We start from the raw sequence: 27,798 nt of genomic DNA, 5'->3' as shown, positions 1-27,798 counted from the left end.
GGGGAAGATATGAGATGGTGGTGAACAGCTGTTTTGAAGACCTGCAGGGAGGAGTGGGATTAAAGAGAGTGTGAGAGTTTGTTCCAGAGGCGGGGAAAAAAGAGGAACGAAAGAGTGAAGGTGAGCAGAGAAACTTGATGTTGGGAGTTTCATCAGAAGAGCGTTACTGGCAGACATTGTGCATCCTGCAGGAATATTTGGGTGACAGATCACAGACAGAGCAGGGGGTTGCAGGCTGGAGAGGAGTCGGTAGAAGACAGAAAGACCGCCAATCTGCCTGCAGTGAGAGAGAGTGAAAGGCCCTTGGAATCAGCTTCATCGCAGGAGATACCAATGATCATAAGAGCTCTGGTTTCTACAGCGTGAAGCCGAGCTCGGTGTGAGGCAGGAACACCAGCCCAGAGGGGAGAGCAGTACTCCATCAAGCTGCAGATGAAGTGAGTAGCACAGTGGAGCCAAAGAAGGACTTCACACGACGGAGGATACCCAGACGGCGACTGGCTTTGGAGGCCATCTTGGAAATGCAGCTTTCCCAGTAAAGATCATGGCAGATAGTGAGACCCATAAGCTTGAGTGACAAAACTTGTTACTTGGCAAAAACTTTTTTTTTTTGACAAGTATGTTGATCACTCTGGTTTGGTGTGTGTGTGTGTGTGTGTGTGTGTGTGTGTGTGTGTGTGTGTGTGTGTGTGTGTGTGTGTATGTGTGTGTGTGTGTGTGTGTGTGTGTGTGTGTGTGTGTGTGTGCGCGCGTGCGTGTGTGTGTGTGTGTGTTTGTCTGTCCGCTCACTTATACTTGCCTTCAGATCACAATTTTAAACCGATCTTCACGAAACTTCACCAAATGGTGGAGTTTGTGTTCCGACAAAATCCTATTTATTTTTGAGGTCAAAAGGTCATAAGGTCAACATAGGCCAAAGGTCAACCACTTTTTTCAAATCTCTAAAATCCTCAATTTTCATCTGATTGACTTGAAATTTGAATAGGATTTTCATATCAGTTAACTGAATTCAACCAACAACTATTTTTGAGGTCAACATAGGCCAAAACAACAACACATGCCTATGGTCAGCCACCTTTTTTCAAATTTCTAAAATCCTCAATTTTCATCCGATAGACTTGAAATCTGAATAGGATTTGCATGTCAGCTTACTGAAACCAACCACCAACTATTTTTGAGCTCAATATAGGCCAAAAGGTCAACATGAGCCAGATTTCTAAAATTGTCAATTTTAATCCGATTAACTTAAAATTTGAAGACGATTTGCATATCTGATCACAGATATGCAACCACCAATTATTTGTGAAGTCAAAAGGATGCTTTACTGAGTGCCACTCTACTTTGTTCTATTTTGCCAAGGGTCGCTCTATGAGTGATTTTTCATTTGATTGTTCAGAAAGTACATGGGAGGATTTTCCAGATGGTCTTTTCAGAGAGACATGGTGAGAGTGTGAGATTTGTCAGGATTGAAAGACATGTTCCACATGTTTGACCAGCTTGTAATTTTATCAAGGTCTGCAGAGAGTGAAGAAGCTGCTGCCTGCCGATCTGAGGGACGAGAGATGAGAGATGCAGCGGCGGAAGGTGGAGTCATCAGCAAAAAGATAAAGAGGATTTTCCAGAGGGTCAGAGAGATCATTATTGAAGATTAGAAAAAGCACAATGCCCAGAGCACTGCCTTGAGGAACTCCAGCCATGGACAAGTAGAGGAGATGAGAGAAATTAATTCAGGGCCACACGTTGCCTACAACCAGAGAGAAAGTCCGCCAGCCATGCGTGGAGATTTCCATGGATACCATAGCAGGAGAGCTTGGTGAGCAGAGTGGGGTGCCAGACCATATCAAAGGCATGTGATATGTCAAAGGAGACAGCTCTGATTTCCTGTTTGGCATTGAGGATTTCCATCCATTGTTGAGGCAGCAGAAGCAGAGTAGAGGGTCTGAACCCAAATTGATGATCTGAGATCAAGCCATTGGAGAAGAGGAAGGATTTGTCAGAAGCAATGATGGATTCCATCACCTTGCTGATGATTGGGAACCGGCCAATTGGTCTGTAGTTGCAAGGATCTGTTTTTGAACCTTTTTGTGTAAAGCGGTAATGTTTGCTGATTTCTAAGTTGATGGCAGATGACCTTGAGCAAAAGAGAGGGCGAAGAGAACACAGAGAGGGTGAGATGGATCAGCAGAGCATGATTTTAGGACCTATGGGCTGATGCCATGTGGTCCAGTTGCAGAATCCAAGTTGAGGTTTGACAGAAACTTCTCCACCTTGTCTGGAGAGATGGACAGAGTTCAGGAGCAGCTGTGTACGACTGGGTAAGGTGGGTACAGAGAGCGTTGGATTTGGGACACAATATTTTGAGGCAAACAGAGTTGAGGCATTCAGCTTTTTCACGTGCAGTGTCAGCTGTGTAGCCGTTTGAGGTATGGGAGGGGGTGGAAGGGGAACAAACACCAGAAACAGATTTGACCAGACGCCACCAGGATTTGGAGGAGGGAGACAGGTTTGAGAATTCAGTCTTGAGATTTGAGAGATATTCTTTTCTGGCTCTCCTGAGGGTAGACACACACTTGTTCTGAGCTTTGTGAAAGGAACTGAGATTGCCTACAGTGGGATTAGCCTTCCATGAAACGAAGGCAAGTTGTTTCAGGGCAACTACCTCACCACCCGATTCAGTGTACCATGGATGGTACAACTGACAACTGAAGACGGTATGACAACGTATGACAACGTACCGACAACGTCGGTAGACGAAGGGTATGACAACTGAAGACGAGATGGGATAAATCTGTGCACGAGAGAGCAGATTTCTTTGGAAGAATTCCCAGGATGAGTGGATGTCAGAGTCAGTGGAGATGGGAGACCAGTCCATATGATTGATGGCTGCTTGAAGACCGTGCCAGTTGGCCTGAGTGAAATGCCAGACTCGTCGGTGCTGAGGAGGCTCTCTGAGAACGGCCAGAGATATGTCCACTTTGACGAACAAATTACAATAAAACGAAATGTAAGCAAAATGGAATTTCGTTTTTTGTCATGGGGAAAGCATTCACAAATAGCTGTCAAAAACAATATGCTTGTGCTACTCCATTTACTATCCCTATTGGTTGTGGTTCGTATACAGCCTGTGGCTGCTGGTTGCATCATTTTCTGGAGGCGTGGCTGCCGCTGATGTAATGTCTCTCTATAACCTCTCTGGTACCTTGTAGAGCTCAGAACCTCACTGTTTAATTCAATGATGCTGTTATTACAGCAAATATAAACCTCCAGATTTATTTCAAATTGTAAAAAACGGGCTAAGGAAGATTTTGAGTGATTATTGTGTGAACTTGTGTATAACGTGGTGAGTTCACGTCAAGACATACTGGTAATGTAGAGTAATCTACAAAAGGATGTCAATTGGCTATTCTTTGCGAATGAGTATCATATCCCATTGAATATCAAGAGAATCTTGATAAAATATTTGCACTTATTTATGTACTCTCTGGAACTCATTTTGTGTCGACCTCGGAAGGATGACATGTTAGGGGCTCAAACTTAGGATCCGGAGATCTAAAGCCAGCCACCTTAGCTGTTAAGCCAACATCCAGCTTACTATCCCGATTGGTACAGTAGGACAAACATTAACACAGTAAGACAAACAAAGATGTCAACACAAATGGAGATGTCACCTCACCTCATTTTCCTTTTTCTTCTTTTCAACCTCTTTAGCTTGTCCAAGTCTTGATGTGCAAGAGTAAGCAGCTCCTGCATTTCACGATTAGGTGTGGAGGTGGCACCCACATCCACCAGCGTAAGGGGGGAACCTGGTGGGACCCCTCCAGGGAACGGTGTGTGGGTCACCGCACGCGAGAGACTGCGTCTCAGAGTTTCGTTCATAGCTTCGCTTTCAAAAAGTTTCGCCCTGATTGAGGTGGTGGATGAAATTGTGGAGACATATCAGCAACATCAGCATATAAAGCTTGGTCTCATTTTCATAACTCACTTCCATTCGTTCTGCCCTGCAGGGTGTTTCACGCCATCTTTTTATCCTAAAGACATTTAAGTTACTGCCATCACTTCAAGGTTGAAATCTAATTCTGGACATGATGAGACCGATAGGCCGGGAGCCATTGAAACCCACCGTGCACCCCCCCCCCCCCCACCCCAACTCCCGAGGACAATTTTCCATGGGTACCAAATTGTTCACTAGGATCAACTGAATGAAAACAAAATGTTCCCAGAAAAATAACTCATTTACACTATATCAAATTGAGCAGTTTCCATGGCAATCTATTGAAAATTGAACAATTGCACCTAGATCAGTAAATCAGGCATATCTTGCTAAATTTTAAAGGTAAAATAACAAATCTGGTACCAAAATAGAGGTCATGCATTTCTACATCAATACATCATGTTATTTTGTTAATTATATCATTTGCATAATCATGAATATTCATCAAATTAGAAATGTTGCTTAAAATTTGAAAACTGTAAACTTCAACACCTTTCAGAAATAATAGAAGAGGTTTATTCAAATCAAAATCTGCACAAATGCATTTCCAATTTCAAGACAATTACAACAAGAACGCCACTCAGTGGAGCGCATACTCCCGCCGTGGGTCAAGTTGGAATAATACGTTTTGTTTAACATCCCCTCTCCCCAAAACAATAAATGAAAAAGAAAGTAAGTCCTAACTGTCAGATAATTTATTTTGATATATCTCGGAATTAGAGGAGAAAAACATCATTTAACAATAAAAGCTCCAATGCAGTAAAACAGAAAAAAAAATTCCCCAAAAAATTCCCCAAAAAAATTCCTGGATCCGGAATAATATCCTGAGCTTTACCAAAAACTAATCAATTCTTCCTTATCCCAAGGGCAATTATCCCACCAACTTTCATCCAAATCCGTTCATAACTTTTCCAGATATCTTGTTCACGAACACACGAACACACATACACGCGCGCGCACACACACACACACACACACACACACACACACATACACACACACACACACACACCCACACACACACACACACGATCAAATGCATTACTCCCTAGTGGGAGTAAAGATACCCCATTTGGTACTCTGGAATATGAATAAGGCCAATTAGCTAAATCGAACCCCATGGCCACAGCAGTCTTCAAAAAGCCATCCTCTTCTTTAGAGGCTATCATCACTTGTAGATGAAATGTATTTTCTGATTTTTTAATTTTTTCTTCAGATTTGTGAGTATGTGAGTATTTTTTTTTTTCTTCAGATTTGTGAGTATGTGTAAGCCTGGTGTTGGCTTAGCGGTTAGGGTGCCGGCTTGGGATTCTAGGATCCTGAGTTCGAATCCGGTCGATCGCAGCATTAACACCAGGGGGGTTGACTCAGCCCGTCATCCTTCCGAGGTCGGCCAATTGAGTACCAGCTTGCTGGGATGAATGATCCCAGTGTGTACCCCGGTTTAGAATAGGTACACCGTATCCCTGCTCATCGTAAGAGGTGACTATGGGTTGGCGTCAGGAAGGGCATCCGGCCATAAAAATTGCCTCAAAAAGGGAACCATGAGTTCATGGGGCCTGCAGGGCTAACCCCCGCTTTAGCGGGGAAAAATGGCCTCAAAACGATCATTCATTCATTCATTCATTTTTGAGTATGTGGAGCCAAAAAAACGAAATATAAATAATTTTCGACCAGTGGAATCTGAAGATTACACATCATACATTTCAAAATGTAACCAGAATGTAACCAGGAATTAGACATTCCCAGAGTAAGTGATTTTTCAAATGTTTATGTTTTATTTTCTTGCAAGTATACAATAGTGATGACATAATGGAGCAAGAACAGAAGAGGAAATCTAGAAAATGGAAAGGAGAAGGGATCAGCGGTTGGTTCCACCTCGAAGAAGTGGTAGAAACGTATCGTACATTACGAGGTGCAACTTGTGACGCATTTACCATGTTATCTGATGTAAAAGATCCGGCCGAGAGACTGTGTAATCTCCATGAGATACATCATCAGAGACGATCAGAACCAGCTGGTTCTAACATTTGAGTGGAATCTGCTTGTGAGCCGATACCAGATGAATTCAGAGATGAACACGAATGTCATCCAAAATGCAATCGGCACTTCACAAAGAATCTTGATCGACAGCATGGGTCTAAAGCTATAAACCAACAGCAGGATGCTCAAATGAATCACGTGTAGGCTGTAGGCAATCAAGTCAAAGAAGAGAGCATTGCAATAAAAAGGTTGGAATCTTGGACAATGGAGTCAACCTGAAAATTAATGACAGATGGATGAAGAAGAGTTCTTGAATGTGCAGAAAAGAAAAACGATGAAAAGCTGTGGACAAGAATAAGAGGCGATGACCTGTTTGCAGCAGAAGCACATTTTCAAGCATGCTTTCGGAAAAATATATATACAAGATCCCAAGAATCGGAGAAGTGTAGACAGTAAATCAAAGCTACATCAAGAAAAACGAGAAGAAAGCACATGAGAGTGCATTCAGCCAGGTGTGCGACAGAACTTTGAGGGAAGCTGTGCATGACAAAAAAGGTTGTTAAGCTCGATGACTTACGTGAGATGTACATTTCATCTTTAGAAAAAAAAACATTATTTCCCAGCCCCATGTATCGAAGTGAGAAGTTGAAACAAAAGTGGAGCACACCTATGGAGAGAAGATAGCCTCCCCCCCCATAAATATCACGACAAAGTTTACCTCAAACTTTGTTTCCAACTTGGATATGAAGTTGTAAACATCGGTGCAGTGGCGCGTTTCTGCTTGGAACTAAAGATAATTTGGCAGAAGTTGCAAGATCTTTATGACAAGTAATTCTCAATGCTTATGAGAAGTATAGTCATCTCTAGTGGCCCCCAACTGCTGCCCATCTTTACAACACAGATGATATCATAAAATGTCATATATGACATAAAATGTCATAGCTGCCATGGTTTTAGTAATTTTGCTGTACGGAGTTAAAGGCCGCCAGTCGGCCATCTTTGGTCGGATTACAAAATAAAATCTTCTGCATATGTATACTCTCATGTGTTGTCTTTTGCCAAGTTTGAAAAAAAAAATCAGTTCACGCATGTTGAGAAATGGTTGGGGAAACTTTTAAATAACAAAATGGCTGCCAGTCGGCCATCCTGGATCTGATCTTCAAAAAAAGATATGCATATATATGTAAGCCATCATTCTTTATCTGTGTGCCAAGTTTGAACAACATCAGTAAATGCATATCCGAGAAATGGTTGAGGATGTGTTCAACATCGGGACATTTCAAGTTAAAATGGCTGCCAGTCGGCCATCTTTGATCGCATCGTGAAACAAAATAATGTGCATATGTATACCATCATGTACTGTCTTTGTGCCAATTATGAACAAAATCAGTCCATACATCTCCGAGATATGGTTGTGGAAGCACAGACAGGCGGACAGACGGACGAGACCCAATCCAAAAGCCCCCGTTTTGGACCAAGTCCAACAGAGCCTAAGAAAACTCTCCTATAATTTCAGAGAAGTGTTGAAGTTGACATTTTTTTCGAATTTGAAGCAACATTTCGAATTTTAATGAATATAAATGATTATGCAAATGACCTAAAATTTAACATAACACTAGGTATTAAAGAAGAAATGCAAAACCTCTATTTTGGTGCCAGATTTGTTATTCTATCTTTAAGATTTAGGGAGATATGCCTGATTTAATGATGTAGGTGCAATGGTTCAAATTTTGATAGATTTCCATGGAAACGGCTCAATTTTATAGTGTAAACGAGTTATTTTTCTGGGAACTTTTTTTTTTACCATTCAGGTGATCCTCGTGAACCATTTGTTACCCATGAAAAATTGTCCTTGGAGGCGGGGGGGGGGGGGGTGGGGTGGGAGATGGGTTGCATAGTGGGCTTCACTGGCTTTCGGCCTCGAGTCCAAAACATCTAATGCTGGGCTTGCAATAATGGGTTCCTTTATAAGGAAACCTCAACACAGGAGGGGGCATTAGACCCATGAAAGCATGCACTATGGTTGCCAACTTATGGTTGTTTGTGTTTCTTGTTAGATGTGGAGCATCAAGTCTTTGGTATGACTCAGCCAGAGTTCCAACCAGACTCAGAGCGGACACTCTAACCATTAAGCCACAGAGTATGATCTTATTGTTTTCAGCCCAAATTGTTTTTTAAGGTGTACCTTGATCTGCCTACATTTGCCCTCTTTGATGCATTTGTGGCCATCCTTCCTGCCAGTTCTGATTGTATTCTACAAAAACTCCAGAATCCTGAATCTGCAGTGAATTCTACTGAATCTGAATCTACTGAAACTACAGAGATTGAGTGAATCCATTGCAGCTACCTGTGAGATAACATATTTGAAATAAATGATGTACATTAAATGGTATAGTTGGTATTTTAATGCAGTACCATATGTAAATTATGTTTTATTTACATACAGCTTTGCAAAAAAGTGTTTAGATGTGGCAGCAGTAATGTGTGATGGTGAGGACTTAAGGCCTTGCACAAAATGAGCTCAATTGCAACTGACCTTTGCTCCTCTATCTCCTTGATGTAGTTCCCAATCATAGTGCTGATTTCTTCATTCCCATCACCTTAAAATGCAAAAGATTTGCCATCAAAGTGATTCAAATTGTGAGCAAAACTTCCCATGAAACCAACACCATCACATCACCAAATTGGTTGGATAATGATACACATCCAGCCGATTGTTTCTGAACACATCTCCATGCAAACAAAATGCACAAATATATGATATAACTACTCTAAAAAGCATCCCAATATCTCCTTTTCAACTTTTAATGGGATTAATGGATTTATCATCTTCATGTATCAAAATCTGCTATATTAACATCTCTTCCTTCATTCCTTTCAACTAGTCCTGAAAAGCTATGTCTCGTAAGTAGACCAATAATTACAAAATTCCACTCTAAAACAATGATGTGCAAGAAGAACGATGCACCAACACACCGGAATTTTAATTATTGACAAAGTGATCTTGAACATTTATCGCGGAAACCCAAACCCTTACAAAAAAAAAAACGTATGCATTTTATGTGCGATTACACAATTATGATTATGATCACATTATCAGGAAACCATCTGATCTTGTGAAAAATTCTGAATATATTTTTGTATGGGTAGGGTTAATGAAACTACGAGTGGGCGTTTGGGGAGAAGCATGCCTTGTTTGGCCAAAGTCTCCTCTGCTTGCTTCCACATAATTTTAGTACTTCTGGCATTGAGCAAGTCAATTGTCTCTTGCATTGCCTTAATACGAAGACGCAGGTTGTTGTTTTCCGTTTGGAGCAAGGTGTTCTCTTGTACCATGTCATTGAGACTCTCAACTCCATCCTCTCCAATGACACGTTTACCCTGGAAATACAATGACCACACATGAGCCGTAGTGACTCCATCAGCATGGGAAAGCTTCCTTAGGTAACATCTATTAATGTGTACAAGTTGGAGAATAGAGATAGAGAGAGAGATAGAGAGATAGAGAGAGATAGAGAGAGATAGAGAGAGATAGAGAGAGATAGAGAGAGATAGAGAGAGATAGAGAGAGATAGAGAGAGATAGAGAGAGATAGAGAGAGATAGAGAGAGATAGAGAGAGATAGAGAGAGATAGAGAGAGATAGAGAGAGATAGAGAGAGATAGAGAGAGATAGAGAGAGATAGAGAGAGATAGAGAGAGATAGAGAGAGATAGAGAGAGATAGAGATAGAGATAGAGATAGAGATAGAGATAGAGAGATAGAGAGATAGAGATAGAGATAGAGATAGAGATAGAGATAGAGATAGACAGAGACAGAGATAGAGATAGAGATAGAGATAGAGATAGAGATAGAGATAGAGATAGAGATAGAGATAGAGATAGAGATAGAGATAGAGATAGAGATATAGAGATAGAGATAGAGATAGAGATAGAGATAGAGATAGAGATAGAGATAGAGATAGATATAGAGATAGAGATAGAGATAGAGATAGAAGATAGAGATAGGAGATAGAGATAGAGATAGAGATAGAGATAGAGATAGAGATAGACAGAGACAGAGATAGAGATAGAGATAGAGATAGAGGATAGAGGATAGAGGATAGAGATAGAGAGAGATAGAGATAGAGATAGAGATAGAGATAGAGATAGGAGATAGAGAGAGATAGAGAGAGATAGAGAGAGATAGAGATAGAGATAGAGAGAGATAGAGATAGAGATAGAGAGAGATAGAGATAGAGATAGAGATAGAGAGAGATAGAGATAGAGATACAGAGAGATAGAGATAGAGATAGAGAGAGATAGAGATAGAGAGAGATAGAGATAGAGATAGAGAGAGATAGAGAGAGATAGAGAGAGATAGAGAGAGATAGAGAGAGATAGAGAGAGATAGAGAGAGATAGAGAGAGAGATAGAGAGATATAGAGAGAGATAGAGAGAGATAGAGAGAGATAGAGAGAGATAGAGAGAGATAGAGAGAGAGAGAGAGATAGAGATAGAGAAAGAGAAAGAGATAGAGAGAGAGAGAGAGAGAGGAGAGAGGAGAGAGAGAGAGAGGAGAGAGGAGAGAGAGAGAGAGAGGAGAGAGGAGAGAGAGAGAGAGGGAGAAAGAGGGAGAAAGAGGGAGAAAGAGGGAGGGAGAAAGAGGGAGGGAGAGAGAGAGACAGAGAGAGAGAAAGAGAGAGAGAGGGAGGGAGAAAAAAAGAAAGAGCAGGTTTTCCTCGGAGGCAAATTGTTTCAACATTAAATTTTCGTAAACATTATGTTGTGAAGTCAAACAACAAAAACCTAACGTTGATTCAACATACTATTACGTTTATGGGGGAGGATAGAGATTACCTTAGACGAGATAGAACTGTGCAGGAATAGCATGGACCGCGTGTGAGTAGAAAGCCGATCTCGATGTAAGGAAGTAGGGATTAGTTAGCTTAAGGATTGTGTTTGAATGTGCACGATACGAGGGCCGTGCTTGTGATAGGATAGAGAGGGATTAACGTTAAGGAAACGTGTGTAAAACCTCATGTAAATTTCCACCGGGCGTGCAGGGTGACATCTCTGTTGAATATTGTTCACAAAAGCCCAGAAAATCAAGGCAGGAAGCCATCACATTGTGAGAGGCACAGAAAGGGGGTGGAGCTATAATAGTCCCTTGGACAGGGGTGGAGCCCAAGCATTGTCAAGATGAGGGAGGAGCAAAGAGCAGCGAGTTCTGTGAGGATAATTGGGTGGGAACAGTGTGCGGTGGAGCTCGCTGTACTGTGGAGAGGCTGAGGAGAAGGGGGAAGAGCCAAGACGAGCAGGGTAAAGCGTGCAGAGGAGCTCTCGGAGGTTGAGGAGAGGAAGAGAAGTGTGTGGGGAGAACGGTGGTGTTGTCAGCATTCCTGAAGATAATTGAAGGAGAGATTTAAGGATTAAGGAGGTCGTCCTGCCTACCTGCTTTGGCCCTGGTGTTGCCCCATCCCCCCCATTGCTGGAGGGTGGTTCATCCAGCTGTCACCTCACCTTGCCCATCGTCCTGCCTATCTCCTTAACACCAGCTCATCCTCCCACTCCCCCGCTGCCACACCAGAGATAAGTCGCCCGGTTGTGTTCCTTTTCCCCGTCTATGACCGTGAGGCGCCTTGGTTTTAATTAATAGGATATATTTCACCCTGGTTTACCTCATTGTATATAGTTACAATTTACTTTATTTTCCCTTTTGTTGTTGTTTGTTCGTTAATAAACCCATTTGGTTTTTATAAAAGCTACAAGGTCGTCGTGGTTCTCCTCAGCCGCTTGCGCGAGCTTTTCCCGCAATAATTTGGAACGCCTCGGAGTTAAAGCCTGTTTCGGCCCATCCGTTCACGGGTCTCGGTGTTAACCACCGTGAACATGACATCTGGTGTCAGGAGCGGAATTCGAACCCTGAACACGACATTTGGTGTCCAGAGTGCGGATACGGCACCCCCTGAGCACCACTTGTGCTCAGCTTTGGGAAATTTAAATGACGATTACCTATGTCTCCGAGGGAGGGGTGATTGTAGTACCCGAGGATTTCTAAATTTATAGTCAATAGGTGTCAGGAGGGCGCGGTATATCGCGTTGGAAATTTAAAAGAGATTTATTTATTTACTTACTTATTAATTAAGCGCGAGCGGGAAGAAGCCACTGCGTACATAATGGTGAATGCGTGCAATGTGGCGGATCTGCGAGGAAGCAGCGAAGATGAAGGGAGTGAGCCAAAGTTGGGTGGTACTGAGGAGGCTAGGGTAGAAACCTCTGCCATTCCTGAGCGATCGAGCCAGGAACTGGGCACGATGTCCAACCCTGTCATGTTTAAATTATTAATGAAACATATGAATGGATAGATGATGGAAGAAATGAAGGCAGTATGGATCAAATGGATGAACAAATGAAGGGCAGAATGGATTGAATGAAGGAACAAATGAGGGGTAGAATGGATAGAATTACAGAAGAAATGAAGGCAGTATGGATCAAATGGATGAACAAATAATAATAATAATAATAATACATTTATTTTATATAGCGCTTTTCAAGAAGCCCAAAGGCACTTTGACAGAGTACAAAAAACAAGTGCAAAAAGACAAAAATAAACAGGTAAATAATCAAAGCAAAAGGAAGGAGAAGGAGAAGAGATAGTCAGGGGTTAAATGCTGTGGGTTAAATGTTGAATGCAGTGTTGAACAGGTGGGTCTTGAGTGATGTTTTGAATGTGGTGAGTGAGGAGCAGTCTCTGATGGTGTGAGGTAGTGAGTTCCAGAGGGTGGGAGCAGCGATGGAGAAGGCCCTGTCCCCCCAGGATCTGAATTTGGTCCGGAAGAAATGAGGGTAGTATGGATAGAATGGATGAACAAATGAAGGGTAGAATGGATTGAATGAAGGAACAAATGAGGGGTAGAATGGATAGAATGACGGAAGAAATGAGGGTAGAATGGATCGAATGGATGAACAAATGAAGGGTAGAATGGATTGAATGAAGGAACAAATGAGGGGTAGAATGGATAGAATTACGGAAGAAATGAGGGTAGTATGGATCAAATGGATGAACAAATGAAGGGTAGAATGGATTGAATGAAGGAACAAATGAGGGGTAGAATGGATAGAATGACGGAAGAAATGAGGGTAGAATGGATCGAATGGATGAACAAATGAAGGGTAGAATGGATTGAATGAAGGAACAAATGAGGGGTAGAATGGATTGAATTAAGGAACAAATGAAGGGTAGAATGGATTGAATTAAGGAACAAATGAGGGGTAGAATGGATTGAATGAAGGAACAAATGAAGGGTAGAATGGATTGAATGAAGGAACAAATGAGTGGTAGAATGGATAGAATGACGGAATAAATGAGGGTAGTATGGATCGAATGGATGAGCAAATGAGGGGCAGAATGGATAGAATGAATAAACAAAAGAGGAATCGAATGAAAGAACACCATGATGAATTGAGAGTATAAATGAAAAAAAAGATGAATTGGTAAATGGCGCTTTTCTCCGGTGGAAAGAACGTTCATGAGATGAGCAGGCTACAGGGGCGGGGGGGGGGGGGTGGCGGGATGGGGGGACGTGGGGGAGTGGGTGGGGAGATTCGATTCCCAACTCAGTTATATATACTGGCATCCCAGTGTTTCCCAAGCATGGTGATTCATTCACCAGCATCAATGGCTAAGGGCGTACTTGTGCCACTGATGCAATGCCCTCTGTAGGTTAGCTCAGGAATTTGGAATTTGGCCATGGTACTGGCAATAGCTCGCCCACTCTTCCTGAAGGACACCATGTCATCTTTAACATCCGCCAACTCATGCTAACAAATGGGACGCCCAGTTTAACATCCATCCAAGGGACTTCACACACATTTATGAATCACCCTGCCCACCAGGATGACAGTTTATAGTTGATCTGAGATTCAAACCCACATATCAATCACTTGGAAGTTTGTAATTGGTGTGGTTGATCTTCTCTATTTCGGCTCTGTTCTGATGCTTGAGCGTCTTGAGGTGATCGTGAATGGACAGTTTTAAGTTACCTAACCAAATAATCCAAATGTTACAACACTTCAATGACTCGCTTCATCACCTCGGTGCTGTGCCAAATGTGCCAATTAAAACTGCATTGTATTATCGCTACGCAGTGGTGCAGAGAAGGCATAAACACAAAAATGCTCGTCAGTGTCAATTGGTATTCTTTAAATTTGAAAATGACTCAAGACATTCATAAATTGGAAAAATGCACAGAAATGCAGAAATTTCTCATGCCTGAATATTGTGTGCATACCGTCCTGTACTCCATGAGCTCCATCTGCAGACGAGTTATTTCAGCCCTCAGTGCAGAGATTTGCTGGCTGGCTTTGTCCTGATTCAATACCACCTGATAAGACAAAATCACCAGCGCACCTGATTCAATACCATCTGATAAGACAACTACAGCGAGATGCTATTTCATCCATAATGTGACACACATTCTGCTCGGAGTATAAACTTTGTAATCAGCTATTTTCACCCAATCTTCAGATCATTTTATATACAGTAGTCTATGCTCATGGAGCAAAACAACAGAAGGCATTATTTTATTTTTACTGCCTGATAAGGGGATTAAAGGGAACCAGGAAGACAAAAATACTCGTCCAAGGAGATATAGCAAATGAGTAATTCAGTTGTGAGAATTGAAGGGGAAGGAATAACAAGGGTGGGAGGGGGGCTCAGCGAGAATAGAAGAGATGGGGTGGGTGGTTATGGGAGAAACTGCAAGGCGGTGATGGATGGCTCTCCCGAAGGATTGAAGGGAAGAGTGAGAGACAAGACACAAGGAGAAAAAGATTTACAATTCCCAATGATATCATGTAGAAGACCAAAAAAGAGGAAATTGGTAGAACTCTCACCTTGTTTTTGATATTGCGTGCTCGGTTTGCATATTTTAATGTGTTCAACGTCTCCATGAAGTCTCGGTCAGAAGGACTAATACAGGCAATCATAAGTGTGCGGCTGAGCAAGGATTTGGAAAGAAAAAGAGGTACCTAACTCGGATATCAATTATTAGTAATCAAAACCTTTTCAGAAAGTGATGACGATGAGGATGATGATGATGATGATGACGATGATGATGATGATGATGATGATGATGATGAAAAGAGGCACAATGACATGCTAGCAATTGAATTTCTTAATATAATATGTACATGGATTGTCGACATATGCCTTATGTATACCTGGTGTTTATGTTTATATGTTTAAAAATATTGACCTGAGAAGGGTTGTAGGTGAATAATTACAGATCTTTCTATCCCTGAAAAAAACTTTTCAAGCTAATTACCTCCACCACCAAAGGTGGATGGAGGTTATGTTTTCACCTCTGTCTGTATGTGCGTTTGTCCATTTGTTTGTCTGTTTGTTTGTGAACAAAATATATCGAAAAGTTGTGGACAGATTCGGCCGAAATTTGGCATAGAGGTAGCATATGTGACAAGGATGAAATGATGAGATTTTGGTGTAGATTCGGATTCGGATAGGGCTACTAGAATTTTTAAAAGTGATTCTTCGCCATTGGGAGATTGGGCCAAAAAAATATACATAGCACGATATCTCAAAAAGGTGTGGACGGATTTGGACGACACTTGATGGACAGGTTGGGTGTCTGGGAAGGACTAATCGGTTCGATTTTGGTGAAGATCTGAATATAGATTCGGATATGAGATTTATTTAATTTCTTAGTGATCCTTCACCATTGAGTGATATCGCCAAAAATTATATATATCAAGATATCTCAAAACGTTGTGGACGGATTTGGACGAAACTTGGTGGACAGGTTGTGTCTGGCAAGGACTAATTGGTTCGATTTTGGTGAAGATCTGAATATAGATTCGGATATGAGAATTTCTTTTTTTTTTCCAAGTGATTCTTCGCCATTGGGAGATTGGGCCAAAAACGATACATAGCACGATATCTCAAAAAGGTGTGGACGGATTTGGACGACACTTGGTGGACAGGTTGGGTGTCTGGCAAGGACTAATCGGTTCGATTTTGGTGAAGATCTGAATATGAATTCGGATATGAGAATTTTTTTTAAAGTGATTCTTCACCATTGAGCGATAGGGTAATACCAACATATAGCAGGATATCTCAAAAAGGTATGGACGGATTTAGACGAAACTTGGTGGACAGCTTGAGTGTGTGACAAGGAAGAATAGATTCAATTTTGGTGAAGATCCGGATCCAGATCCAGGTAGTATAATTTTTTAAGTGATTATTCACCATTGGGAGATAGGGCCAAAAAGCAATACATAGCACAATCTATCTATAATTCCAGTAATCTCTGTGTGTATGTATGTATGTATGTATGTATGTATGTATGTATGTATGTATGTATGTATGTATGTCTGTGACCGCTGTTTCTCGACAACCACGGGTCCGATATACTTTAAACTTGCCAGGTATATTGCTGGGGACCCGAGGATGTGCCTTTTCAATGTTTCATATTAATCGGAGAAGTAGTTACTGAGCTATGTCCAAAAAACGATTCAACCAATCAGAGAGCAGCGAGCTATCACGTGTGCCGAACGTGGCGAACAGACTCTGCCTCGGACGGCACATTTGAGAGCGTATTCATTTATTTCACGTTGGCAAACTATGTTGCCGCTATGTTGGCGTTAAACGATGTTTTAAAACTAATTAAAACTAATTTGCGATTCTTTCGCTTTCCTGCGCGTTTGTGCATGCTATGGCGATTTCTTTACCAAACTCCGCAAGCCGTTCGCTTTGGACCAAACCATTTCATGTAAATAGAGGGGGGGGATTGTCACCGTACTCGCAAGCCGTTCGCTTTGGACCAAACCATTTCATGTAAATAGAGGGGGGGGATTGTCACCGTACTCGCAAGCCGTTCGCTTTGGACCAAACCATTTCATGTAAATAGAGGGGGGGGGGGGGGGGATTGTCACCGTACTCGCAAGCCGTTCGCTTTGGACCAAACCATTTCATGTAAATAGAGGGGGGGGATATAATTTTAGATATAGATATAGTACGGGCATGCCCTAGTCTATCTATAATTCCAGTAATCTCTGTGTGTCTGTGTGTTTGTTTGTCTGTGACCGCTGTTTCTCGACAACCACGGGTCCGATATACTTGAAACTTGCCAGGTATATTGCTGGGGACCCGAGGATGTGCCTTTTCAAGGTTTCATATTAATCGGAGAAGTAGTTACCGAGCTATGTCCAAAAAACGATTCAACCAATCAGAGAGCAGCGAGCTATCACGTGTGCCGAACGTGGCGAACAGACTCTGCCTCGGACGGCACATTTGAGAGCGTATTCATTTATTTCACGTTGGCAAACTATGTTGGCGCTATGTTGGCGTTAAACTATGTTTTAAAACTAATTAAAACTAATTTGCGATTCATCGTAACTGCGATATGCGACCTTCCGGACAGTCAAATGAGGACGTCACTTCCGGACTTACGGATAGTCATAGTGACGACGTACTGATGCTGAACGTGGCGAGCAGACGCTGTAAGGTACGATCGATTGTAGTACACGTTTATAATAACTCTGCCGATACAGGCCCGATTAACTGCAGCGCCATCCGAGCTGCGGCGTCGGGACGATACATTCATTGTACGGTCACATCACGCACTTACGGGCACGCCCATGGGCCCATGGGCACGCCCATGCATGCATGGGCGAAGACATCTTTTTTTTTTTTTTTGGCAAGGAACGGGCACCCACGTACGGGCACGTCCTAGTATATCAAAAGGTTATCGATGGATTTGGACGAAACTTGGTGGACAGGTTGTGTGTGTGACAAGGAAGAATCTATTCAATTATGGTGAAGATCCGGATCCGGATCCAGCGAGTATAATTTTTTAAGTGATTCTTCACCATTGGGAGATAGGGCCAAATAGCAATATATAGCACAATATATCAAAAGGTTATAGATGGATTTGGACGAAACTTGGTGGACCGGTTGTGTGTGTGAGACAAGGACAAATAGATTCAATTTTGGTGAAGATCTGAATATGGATTCGGATATGAGAATTTTTTTTTTTTTTAAGCGATTCTTCACCATTGAGTGATAGGGTAACACCAACTTATAGCAGGATATCTCAAAAAGGTATGGACGGATTTAGACGAAACTTGGTGGACAGGTTGTGTGTGTGACAAGGAAGAATCTATTCAATTATGGTGAAGATCCGGATCCGGATCCAGGTAGTATAATTTTTTAAGTGATTCTTCACCATTGGGAGATAGGGCCAAAAAGCAATATATAGCACACGATATCAAAAGGTTAGAGATGGATTTGGACGAAACTTGGTGGACAGGTTGTGTGTGTGGCAAGGAAGAATCTATTCAATTATGGTGAAGATCCAGATCCGGATCCAGGTAGTATAATTTTTTAAGTGATTCTTCACCATTGGGAGATAGGGCCAAAAAGCAATACATAGCACAACATATCAAAAGGTTTTAGATGGATTTGGACGAAATTTGGAGGACAGGTTGGGTGTGACAAGGATGAAACGATTCGATTTTGGTGAATATCTGTCTCTGGATCCAGATATGAATTATTATTATTTATTCATGTGATTTTTCACCATTGAGAGATAGGGCCAAAACGATAAAGCATGATGTCTGAAAAGGTTGTGGACGGTTTCGGACAAAACTTGGTGGATGAGGTGGGTTAGTGACACGAACAAGCCGATTTGATTTTGTTTCAGATCTGGATGCAGGTCTGGTCTATCAGTTTGATACAAAACGCAAACTGTTCAGCCTGACAGAGGCTCTACCAGGAGCCAATCTAGTTGTTATTGTCCCACTGTTTTCTACTTTCCCCATTTTGTCTGTTAATGTCTGTTAATATTCTTCTGCTCTTCCATGAGCATTGATACCTGCATGAAAAAAAATTCATTGGCAAGAACAGGAGTGGTAGATGGAAAATGTAACAAGAATCTCTACAGACCTGTTTCCACCAAGTGAGTCCTGCAGGAGTCGGGTCAACTTGGAGTCACGATAAGGCACGTGAGTCACCCGTTTGTTCTGATCTCCTAAAGCGCTAATAACGTTTCCAAGAGCAAGCTGCACCCAGAAAGCCCAGTAAAACGTCTATACTCTCTCCAAAATAGCATAATTTATTCACATTTTTTTCCATCACACTGCACATTTCATCACAAACGTACTCGTAAAGCTACAAACCCAGTCGTTGTTAACTGTCATTTTCTATCTTTGACATTATCATCAACACACAATCATTATGAAATCTAATTTTCGGCTCAAAAACATGGATTACAACTCTTATTGTGAACTGGAATGCAAGCTATCGCTGTTCTAAGCTCGCAAGAAAAGAGGCTTTTTCAGTCCTACCAAACCACAGTTGATTGAGATGCCCTCTTTGGCACGCTTGCCTGTCGCACCAGTGCGTTTGAGACGCTCAGAGCCAGCCAAGTCGACAAAATGAAACTTAGCTGACAGAACCTCACAATCGGATACCTCGGAAGTGGGGGCTGAAACCATATTATCTGCGTCTTTGTCCTGTTGGGTGCGGATGGACGAAATATATCATATAAGATTATAAGAAGGCACTATGGTATGGAAACAGGAAAGTACAAAGTGAAGAAAGGCATTTTGAGATAGGGAAGAGGAAAATGAGAGGTAAATCTTCACGGGACAGTACTATGAATGACCACAGAGAAGAGACACGGAAAGAGACGGAGAGAAGAGGGTGGTAAGAGGGTGCGAGGGGCGTGAGGGGTTTGGAGGATATCGGTGGGTTGGGGGATGGGATGAGAATAAGGGGGATTGGAAGAGGATAAGGGGGATGGGTAGAGGATAGGGGGGTGGCAGGGGGATAGGGTGTGGGAGGATGATAGGGGGATGGGATGAGGATAAGGGGGAGGACTGGGAGAAAGAATAGGAGTGAGATTGGGTGGGGAAGGAGGAAGGGGAAGAGGGGATAATAGGGGGATAAGGAGACCCATCTCCTTATGCAGTTCCGCATAAGGTAATATGCCCCGCCCCACTGGGGGCAGTGGGACATATTACCATTTTCCATGTAAAATATGGATAATTTTGGAACAGTGGAAAGCCACATCACTGATCGACGACAAAATACAGACTTTTGGGAAATTTCATTGGCCGAGTCAAGGGAAGATATATCATCATGATGTTGTAAACCCTCACTTGTGGAGCAACTGTCCAAGACTCATCATGAAAATTCCTTATGCCAAGAGTCTTATCCTGGAGAACTCCGGCTGATGCAGTTTAACGACGTGCAAAATCTACTCTGACTGGCCATGGGAATAAAATTTACATCAATAAAGTCGAGTAATATAGAGTAGACACAACGAAATTATAAAGCCAGGAGAAGGTGACAGAAGGATGAACGTTTTGGCAGGAGATTGCTATAATCCCCTTATTAAAAACAAAAACAAATAAATACTGTAGCCAAGCAAATTTCAAACTGTCAACATTGTCATTTACTGTGATTACTACTAACTGCTTATTGAAACTCAAAAATGTGTTACCACAATGATAAGAGGCTCTGTGGAGCTGGTTGTACAGAGCCGCTCTTGACGTATGTGTACTGTGAAGATGGCGTGTGAGCGCGAGCTCTGCACATTCATCTGTGTGCTCGCTGTGGTACGTGAAAGCGCACCTACATGTAGGTTCTGCATCATCTGCACAGAAATCAGGAAAATGTTGTGAGTTAGACAGCAAGAAGGAAGTGGGTCAAGGGCTGGAGGTGTGTGCTGTGGAATAGAGTGAACAAGTTAAACTATAACTAAATGACCATAGAGAAGATGATGTCAAGATTTTCACATTAAAAAAGATTTTTCCCTTTTCAAAAAGTATCAGAGCCTAAAACATGATTTCTATTTTATATTCCAGTGGCAGCAAGAAACTCATTCACCGCTGGGGAGGGGTGGGCGAAAATCGACGAGCTGAAAACTACATAAACTAGATGGTATTCATCGAATACTTACCCTGCGCAGTCAACTTGGTGCAAGTCAACTCTTGTTTTTGAACGTTTTTTTTTTGTCTGTGATACTATATGGCCGCCAGACCACGTGAGCGATTACATCATAAATTTATATTCTCTAATATAATTGTTGCATAGATTTCAAACTAAATAAACGCTCAATAAATTTCAAACTGATCAGGCTAAGCATTGTCCCCGTCAAATTATGATGTCATAATTACAGCACCAATGACATCATCAGTAACACATCTTATTCCCCAAGGGGAGTACTTGACAATGAGCCATGTTTCAATTTTTTCCATTGACGGTTTCGGAGATGTGGAGGTGCAACTTTTTTCGATTTTTCCAAGCTGGCGCCTGTACCACGTAACCTATGACGTCATAATTATCATTTAAAAATTCGATAGGAGGAGCTGCTTATATTCTGAAAATGTTGTGTTGCAGGACTGACAGTTGCAGAGGAATTTTTTTTTTCATACTGATCAGATCAAGTGTTGCACTTGTTGCATTATGACATCATAATGAAGGCACCGATGACATCATCATCAACATATCTTATTCCCCATGGGGAGTACTTGACAGTGAGCCAGGTTTCAATTTTTTTCCATTGAGCAGTTTGGGAGATAGAAGTGTAATGTTTTGCCAAGATGGCGTCCGTACCACGTGACCTATGATGTCATAATTATCAGCATAAAATCTACAGGCAGAGGCGCTCCTACGGTAAAATTTCATGTCAATCGGACCAACGGTTGCTGAGAAAATGAATTTTTAAAATGCAGACACGGCACACGGCACATGGCACACATACAGCACACGTACTTAGCCGATTGCTTCACCCCGCTTTTCGCCTAGTGAGCGCAGGGTAATAAACTAGTTCCTTTATAAGAATCAAATGTAAATGCAGGAGAAGGCCATTAAGGCCATCAAAGCCTGTACACCATTGTTGCCAACCTATGGTTATTTAGAAAATAATGAACATGTGTGCTGAGTTTTTCTGGCCCAGTATCATTCCTTCATGAATGAATCAATGAATGATCGTTTTTAAGGCCATTTTCCCCGCTAGAGCGGGGGTTAGCCTTGCGGGCCCCATGACAATCATGGTTCCCTGTTTGAGGCAATGTTTTTATGGCCAGATGCCCTTCCTGACGCCAACCCTTAGTCGCCTCTTACGATGCACAGGGATACGGTGTACCTATTCTAAACCGGGGTACACACCGGGAACCGGGTTGGGTGGGGGTAAACCATGGGTGGGGGTAAACATGGTAAGTGTAACCATGGTAAGTTCCTTCATGGGTGGGGGTAAACCTTTTGACTCCATCTTGTACATGTAAGGAAATGATTTCTTGCACAAGTGTATTTGTGGCCTTGTTATCATCGACACATTGCAATTTGCATGGGCGATAATGTATCATGCATGGTGGCAACATACACTGGGTTTTGCCCAAGGACAACTTAACAGTCTGATTTGACAAAAAGATCATTGGGCGTGTGCATGCCAGTCACCCAATTTTTTCACCCTATTTAACGGTGACTACATAGCCATTGTCTGATAAGAAGTCTGTAAACAAAACAAGAAGCTACAGTAAGAACAGAGAGACGGAATGGTTTGTGATTGGAAAATGATGTGGTCAGGGTTTCATTCTCTCCCCTTACTTGTTCAATCTGTATCGTGAGTACATCATGAGGAAGTTAAACTTGGATAACATATAGGCTGGAGTCAGGATTGGAGGAAGATGAATCTACAATCTAAGGTATGCTGATGATACTAAGTTGGCAGAAAGTAAAGAGGACCGAGTGAATAAGAAGAGTACAGATAGTGAAGAAGAAGATTGTATTATGTGGTCTTTATTTGAATCCAAAAAAGACTAAAATCTGTCAACTGAAGAGCAACGTGTTCAGATCACGTGGAAATAGTGAAATTCTTCATCTTCCTGGGTTCTAACATTGAAGTGAGTAGATAATGTGGAGGAGAAATTAATAGATGGTTAACGTTGGGGAGAACAGCGATGTCAGGGTTGACAAAGATCTGAAAGGACAAAGATGTGACAATACAAACCAAGGGGAGGAGAATGAATGATCTGGTATTTCCAGTTGCAAAGTATGGATGTGAGTCGTGGACAGTGGAGGATATGGAAAAGAAGAAGATTGACAGTTTTGTCATGTGGTGTTGGAGACGAATGTTAACGTTCCATGGACTGCAAGAAGAACAAACAAATCAGTGATTGAAGAAATTAGGACATCATGAACATTAGAAGTGCTGATGGTAACACAGAAACTGTTATACTTTGGACACATCATGGGTGGAGGAAACGAAAATCTGGAGAAGTCAGCCAGGCTGGGTATGTTTGAGGGAAGAGGAGAGGCAGACTGTATATGTGCTGGATGGTTAAGGTAAAGGCTGGAAACCAAGCATCTCATAATGAATGTCACCAGAAGTTGGACACCATTTGAAGGAACTACATAACGTAACCATTCTTCCCGCTCAAAAATCAGAAACAAGATGATGCCCTTGAGGTATCGGTTAACAATTACTTAATAGTGGTGAAAGTATTGTCGCGCGACTCCCGGTCAACACCAGAAAGTCGCGGATGGACCGAAACGGATTTAATGGGAGGCGATAACCAAACACGTATTTTGCTATCTAACGCGGGAGGAAGAAGGAAAATGGAAGGCTGCGGCAAAAGCTTACCTTCAGCGCACCGACATAGCCCCGGTCCTACAAGAGGATTAATGAACTTGACAAACACAAATCAGAATGTACAAAAATATAGATTTATTCACGGACCCCAAAACAATGAAACGCGACGGCAATGAAATAAAAGTAACTAATTTGGGATCCCACACACTGACTTCAGAAACAAGACGAGGGAATATGAATACGAAAGAAAATGTCTCGTCGTGTAAAATGTAAACGCGGAGCTTGGGCTTATCTGGTTCTTGTCGTCTTGTCTCCGCTACCCACACGCGGCTTCGTTCGGCCCCGATGCACCCACGAGGTCCCACACTCCAGCACCACAGCACGGAGCACCACGAGGTCCGTGCACCAAGCACCACGCGTCCAATGCAGGCCAGCGGCTTCAAGCGAGGTCGGCCTTCCCACACGATCGGCCTGCCACGTCCCAGTCAGCTCTCCCGAAGCAAACGTGCCAGCAAGCGAACTCCACTCGGGCTGCTCAAGACGAAGCACCGGATGTCCAAAACAGGCTAGCTGCGCGAACAAGAGCACCAACCGCAAGGGACGCAAGGGCTGCAAGAACGCACGAACCGCCAGAGACTCTCGAGACCAACGCAAATGGCGCAAGACTCACTCTCCCTCTCTCAACCTCTACAATACTCCCCCCCCTTTTCTCTCTCTCTCTCTCTGGTGCAAGACTCACTGCCAGACGTCACCGCCAGAACCAGCAATGGCGTTCGGAGTGCTCTTAAATAACCTTCTCCGTCACGTCACGTCAGCCTTGGCGCGTTACCCAATCAGTGCCCTCCACTGACTCGCCGGCTGGAGGTTCACGCCAACCGCGCCACCCCAACTCTCGTCCCCTGTTCCGTGGTCATAGCGCGTGGTACTCAAGGTGGATAGGCCTGTCGGAGGTGTAACTGGCGGCAGCGCCCATCGGCGGTGCCCTGGCCTGGTTTCCTTTTGTTCGTCTTTCAGTCATGTCAGGGAAGGGCGTTATTTAGTGTTGCAATAAAGATCCTAACTAAGTGTCTAAGTGGTTGCGGTGCCAAAAGGGACAAAGGTTTGGCTGACCAGGTGAGACACACAGGGGCGCTACTCTTTAATCCCTACTCTATTTATCACACGAACATCCTGGTATGCTCACAAGTATACATCTTACCAGACAAAACGCCTACACATGAAACTTATTACAAGTCAGATTCATTACCGCGACAGACGAATACCTACCTACACAGATCTATCTGGCTCTACATATCACTACCCCCACCGACATAACAGTATTATGAAATGGTTAGAATAAGCATAATAAACACAAGTGCAGTTCTACTCAATAAATACTGGACCCAAGGACATGTGGTAGAAATATGACTGGAGACTCAACAGCAGACCACAACGAATATGCACTTAGCAATTCATAAAATACAGTACCTATGAGAGTTTAGTTGGTATTGATAGTGGATGCAAAGTAGCAAAGAATGCTGAAATGGAGGTGATCTCACAGTTGACCTTCCTTCAATGAGTGCCACGACTTTAGCAAGACAAGCTCGTCGACTCCGGGTACAAAGCCCCGTTGCCAGTTCCAATTTCAGGGGTGCACATAAATCAAACAAACAAACAAACAAACAGACGCTTATCAAATCATAGCACAATATACCTCAGCCTGTACCATTGCCACTTTCAAAACACTTACTTCAGTTGGAAGGAGAAATATTTTGCTTATTATAACTTCTACAACACTTAATCTTCACCTCGTACATTTAAATAATGTATTCAACTTTGTTTTAGTGTGATATCCTGTCGATAATCACAAGGATTTTTTTAACCTTAGAGCCAAATGGCCTCTTTCTATATCAACGTTTCTTTAAGAGCTCTAATGATTAACAAATTTAAGGGAGTTCCACGAGTTTCTAACTGGGTGGATGACAGAATTACAGTGAATGTAATTTATCCAGACTTTCCAAAACGTTTGATTAATGTACCACATGGAAGGCTTTTGGCTCAAGTGAGAGCTTACGGATTAGCTAGTAGAGCAGCCAACTGAATTGGAAACTGGCTTTGTGATAGGAAGCAAAGAGTTGCTGTGAATGGTAGGATATCTGGCTGGAAGGATGCAAGTCGTGGGGTACCCCAGGAATCAGTTCTAGCAGCAATATTATTGATAATTTACTTTAGTTATTTGGACAATAGGGTTAAGAGTAGGCTTTCAATATTTGCAGATGACACTAAGCTTTGAGGTAAGGTATAAAATAAAGAGGGGGTGATCAAATTCAGGAAAGTCAAGATACTATAACAGATTGGGCAAAAGATTGGAAGATGTAGTTTAACATAAGGAATCATAAGGTGCTGAGGATGGATAATAATAATGAAAAAAGGGACTAGATAATGCAAGGTGCAATCTTGGAACATGTGACAAGGGAGAAATATCTGTGGGTGGTAATAGATGATGGAGCGTAGCAGACAGCTCTGTGTCAGACAGTCATAAGTAAAGGTAACAGGGATTTAGGTTATATTCATAGAGGGATCCATTTGAAAACAAAGAGGAAGTTTTAACACTGTAGGATTTTAATTAGGCCTCCTCTAGGTCTAGAATTTAGTGTACAGTTTTGGTCACCATATTTGAGAAAGAAAAATAGCAGTCTTGGAGAGGGTACAGTGAGTGTAGGGTTACTGGATTGATTATGGGGCTAGCTATACTCAGCTACGAGGAGCGGCTGAAGGAGACAGGACTTTATCCATTATAAAGGAGGTAATTGCATGGGGATCTGATATAATTGGTTAACATAATAAAGCCAACTGAATTGCCTAAACATAAGAAAGCCAACTGACATAATAAAGCCAATAACGCCGAAGGAAGACAAATGATGAATTGCGAAAGATGATGGGAATAGAGCCTGTGATTGATGCTGTGAAGAGGAACAGGTTGAGATGGTTTGGTCATGTGTTGAGGAAGGATGAAAGTGACTGGTTGAGAAGATTGATGGAAATAAATGTAGAAGGAAGTAGAGGATGGGGAAGACCAAGGAAGACTTGGCTAAAGGTGGTGGAAAAAGAAATGCGGGCAAAGGGGTTAACAAGGGGAGATGCAGAAAATAGGGCAAAATGGAGAAGAATGTCATGGGGACCGCAAGGCTAACCCGCGCTCTAGCAGGGAAAATGGCCTTAAAATGCCTGTTGTATAATAAAGGGTATAGATTATAGAGTATAGACGAAATAAATGCAATTTTATTTCTGCATAATTAATTCATTCATTCAATATTCTTCAGCTGGTTTGGTGCTATGTCCCCTCAATGGATCCTTCGTCTCCCAATCTTCCGATCCTGAGCCTCCATCGCTGGGTGTTGGATTCCTTGCTGGTTAGCCATTTCCTTAACCCTATCCTTCTATCTCCTCTTTGTCCTTTCTCTTGTTCTCTTCCCTTCTGGCATCCATCTCTCCACCTTTCTGGCTATCATATCTTCCCCCATCCTCCACATATGCCCAGCCCACACCAGACACCGCTCTTCAGCCAGCTCTTTAATTAACTTCCTCTGTCCAGTTTTTGTCCTCACTTTCTCGTTTGTTAATCTCTGCATCCAGCGAATCATAAGTATTCTTCTCAGACATCTACCATTCAGTCTCCCTTTATCCTCCTTCGCCCAAATCCAGCTCTCTGGCCCGTACAACACTGCAGATGTTACTGCTGCATTGCACACTTTCTTCTTGGTTTGCAGGCTCACATAACCATCTTAAAAAGCAAAACCACATCATCTGCATACTCTAACTCCCACAGTTTCTGATGTTCGGTGAATCGGTTGAATCCGGTGTGTGCCCCGGTTTAGAATAGGTACACCGTATCCCTGCGTGTCGTAAGAGGCGACTAAAGGGTTGGCGTCAGGAAGGGCATCCGGCCATAAAAACATTGCCTCAAAAAGGAAACCATGATGATTGTCATGGGGCACGCAAGGCTAACCCCTGCTCTAGCAGGGAAAATGGCCTTAAAAAAGGGGAAAATAAATAAATAAATAAATGTGGACTCCTTCATCTACTTGACTTTCTCTATCAATTATTTTAACCATGCAGTCTACTAAGATGTTGAACAAGCTGGAAGAGAGGATGCATCCCTGCCTCACTTGAGTCTTTACCTCAAAACCATTCTGAACTTTACCCTCCAATTCTCACATGGGCCTCTAAATCCTCATGCTTATATTCAG

The 27,798-nt window shown here is 42.4% G+C and overlaps 1 protein-coding gene across 9 annotated transcripts in view; it reads right to left on the bottom strand.

Annotated features, from left to right (window-relative positions):
• Positions 1–27,798, bottom strand: part of KIF21A (kinesin family member 21A) — a 255,299-nt gene that overhangs the window by 144,321 nt on the left and 83,180 nt on the right. For all 9 annotated transcript variants that reach the window (XR_013621375.1, XR_013621377.1, XR_013621378.1 and 6 more), the window contains exons 5-12: positions 20,477–20,629; positions 19,317–19,484; positions 18,916–19,031; positions 14,850–14,952; positions 14,246–14,338; positions 9,166–9,355; positions 8,511–8,574; positions 3,674–3,901 (exon numbers count right to left, since the gene is read on the bottom strand). Coding sequence is in view for 5 of the 9 variants with exons in the window: in XM_078768210.1 (XP_078624336.1) it covers positions 3,674–3,901; positions 8,511–8,574; positions 9,166–9,355; positions 14,246–14,338; positions 14,850–14,952; positions 18,916–19,031; positions 19,317–19,484; positions 20,477–20,629 (1,115 nt within the window). In the remaining 4 variants the exon portion in view is untranslated. The remainder of the gene's footprint in view (positions 1–3,673; positions 3,902–8,510; positions 8,575–9,165; positions 9,356–14,245; positions 14,339–14,849; positions 14,953–18,915; positions 19,032–19,316; positions 19,485–20,476; positions 20,630–27,798) is intronic.

This window comes from Myxine glutinosa, chromosome 1, assembly GCF_964187855.1.
Source record: "Myxine glutinosa chromosome 1, kmMyxGlut1.1, whole genome shotgun sequence".
Taxonomy (NCBI): Eukaryota; Metazoa; Chordata; class Myxini; order Myxiniformes; family Myxinidae; genus Myxine; species Myxine glutinosa.
The sequence above is the reverse complement of the archived record's forward strand: the minus strand, read 5'-3'. Positions and strand labels throughout refer to the sequence as shown.